Source organism: Arachis hypogaea, chromosome 19, assembly GCF_003086295.3.
Source record: "Arachis hypogaea cultivar Tifrunner chromosome 19, arahy.Tifrunner.gnm2.J5K5, whole genome shotgun sequence".
Classification (NCBI taxonomy): domain Eukaryota; kingdom Viridiplantae; phylum Streptophyta; class Magnoliopsida; order Fabales; family Fabaceae; genus Arachis; species Arachis hypogaea.
Window position 1 is genome coordinate 146,928,910 of NC_092054.1, and position 2,260 is coordinate 146,931,169.

The 2,260-nt window shown below is 41.0% G+C and overlaps 1 protein-coding gene across 1 annotated transcript; it reads left to right on the plus strand.

Annotated features, from left to right (window-relative positions):
• The first annotated feature begins 808 nt into the window (after window positions 1-808).
• LOC112778999 (uncharacterized) lies at window positions 809-1,441 on the plus strand. The gene is made up of 2 exons (XM_025823259.1): window positions 809-1,247; window positions 1,338-1,441. Exons 1-2 carry the CDS (start codon window positions 809-811, stop codon window positions 1,439-1,441), a joined length of 543 nt encoding a protein of 180 aa, XP_025679044.1.
• Window positions 1,442-2,260: the final 819 nt, after the last annotated feature.

Below are 2,260 nucleotides of genomic sequence, written 5' to 3' on the forward strand. Positions count from 1 at the left end.
GGCAATAGAACGAGCCTTGCGAGCGCAACAAGTGGCTGAAGATCAGTGTGTTGAGTTTGCTACTTATTAGCTGATGGGTGAAGCTCAGTATTGGTAGCGGGGAGCCCGACGCCTTCTGCAGCGAGATAATGTTGCAATCCCTTGGGATGTATTCCAATATGAGTTTTATAAGAAGTATTTTCCAAACTCAATAAGGACAGCGAAAGATCTTGAGTTGCTACAGCTAAAACAGGGTCCTATGTTAATGGCAGAGTACACCAATTAGTTTGAAAAATTGTGTCAGTTCTATAGGATTTGTCAGAGTAATCTGGGGAATTTTGAAAAATGAAAATGCATAAAATATGAAGATGGTCTACGGAGTGACATCCTAAGTACAGTGGGCCCGATGGAGGTAAGAATTTTCTCTGAACTAGTAAACAAGAGCTGGGTTGCAGAGGATTGTGCGAGAAAGGCAGCATTGGACAAGAGTGATCACCGAGCTTTTGTTAGGAGAGATCAGGGGAGGAACTTCACACATAGAGGATAGAATTTCAAGCGAGGAGGCTATGTTCCACAGCCACATCAAGGGCATAACACCTTCCGGAGATTCAACAATAACAACTAGGGAAGAGGCAAAGGAAGGCAGATTCAGAATCCTCCCAACAACTTGACATGTAGGAGATGTGGGGCATATCATCCTAATACTCCATGTAGAGCTGGACTGGGTATATGCTACTACTGTGGTGTAGCTGGACATCTATCCTGGAATTATCCAGAGAGGAAGAGATAGGAAGCTGAGAGAGTTCAGCAGCAGGGACTTGTGTTTACCATGTCGACGGATGGTGCTGAGAGGTCAGACACTCTAATCAAAGGTAAATGTGAAATTGGTGGTAAAATCTTAATTACTTTATTTGATACTGGGGCATCACATTCATTTATATCATTTGAGAAAGCCAATGAGTTGGGATTGAAGATAACCATGCTAAACTATGATTTGCAAGTACATACTCCTGCCTCTGAGACTGTCATAACTGGATTAGGTTGTCAACAATTTCCATTCCAAATTAAGCACCGAACTTTTGTCCATGATTTAATTTATCTGGCGATGACTGGCCTCGATCTCATTCTGGGATTGGATCGGTTATCAAAGAACCATGTTCTCCTTTATTATTTTGAAAGATCACTGCAGTTTATGTCGGAAGGTTCAGAAGGACCAGTGGTGGCGAATGGATATTATTTAAATTCTGTCATGGTGAATTGTAGTGGAAGTGAGTGTTCAGGATTCATACTATTGGCTTCCAGTGTGTCGGGCGATGAACAAAGTTTGAATTAGATTCCAATTGTGAATGAATTTCCAGAAGTATTCCCTGAAGACATACCTGAATTTCCTCCCTCCCGAGAAATCGAATTTGCAATTGAGTTGGTTCCTGGAGCAGGACCGATTTCAATTGCGCCTTACTGAATGTTGCCTTTGGAGCTGGCTTAACTTAAAGCTTAGCTAGAGGAGTTAATGAGTAAGAACTTCATTCGTCAGAGCATTTCTCCGTGGGGAGCGCTGGTGTTGTTGGTGAAAAAGAAGGATGGAAGTATGCAGTTGTGCGTAGATTACCAGCAATTAAACAAAGTAACCGTGAAGAACAAGTATCCATTGCCGAGAATTGACGATCTGATGGACCAATTACAAGGAGCTGGTGTCTTTTCCAAGATTAACTTAAGGTCTAATTATCACCAGATAAGAGTGAGAGAAGAAGATATCCCGAAAACTGCTTTCAGAACTCGATATGGTCACTATAAATACACTGTGATGTCATTTGGGTCAACCAATGTCCCTGTTGTGTTTATGGACTATATGAACCAGATATTTTGTCCTTTCCTGGATAGATTTGTCATCGTCTTGATTGATAATATTCTAATCTACTCTAAGACTGAGGAGGAGCACGCGAAACACTTGCGGATCGTGTTGTAGATTCTGAAAGAGAGGAAGTTGTACGCTAAAATTTCTAATTTCTGTAAGAATGAGGTGAAATTTCTAGGTCACATAGTGAGTAAGCAAGGAATAGCTATGGATTCTTCTAAAGTTAAGGCAGTAATGGATTGGGGACGACCTACATCAGTGATGGATATCAGAAGCTTCTTAGGTTTAGCAGGATATTATTAGAGGTTTATCAAGGGCTTTTCACAAATTGAATTTCCTTTGACAAAGTTAACTCAAAAGGATGCGTCATTTGCTTAGACATCAAAATGTGAGGAGAGCTTTCAAGCTTTGAAGCGAAAACTGACT

Bases quoted from the DNA above. Each gene is read 5' to 3' on its own strand.
- LOC112778999 (XM_025823259.1), top strand. From the start codon at position 809: ATGTCGACGGATGGTGCTGAGAGGTCAGACACTCTAATCAAAGGTAAA. The intron at 1,248-1,337 runs GTGAGTGTTCAG...ATGAATTTCCAG, and splicing joins CATGGTGAATTGTAGTGGAA to AAGTATTCCCTGAAGACATA.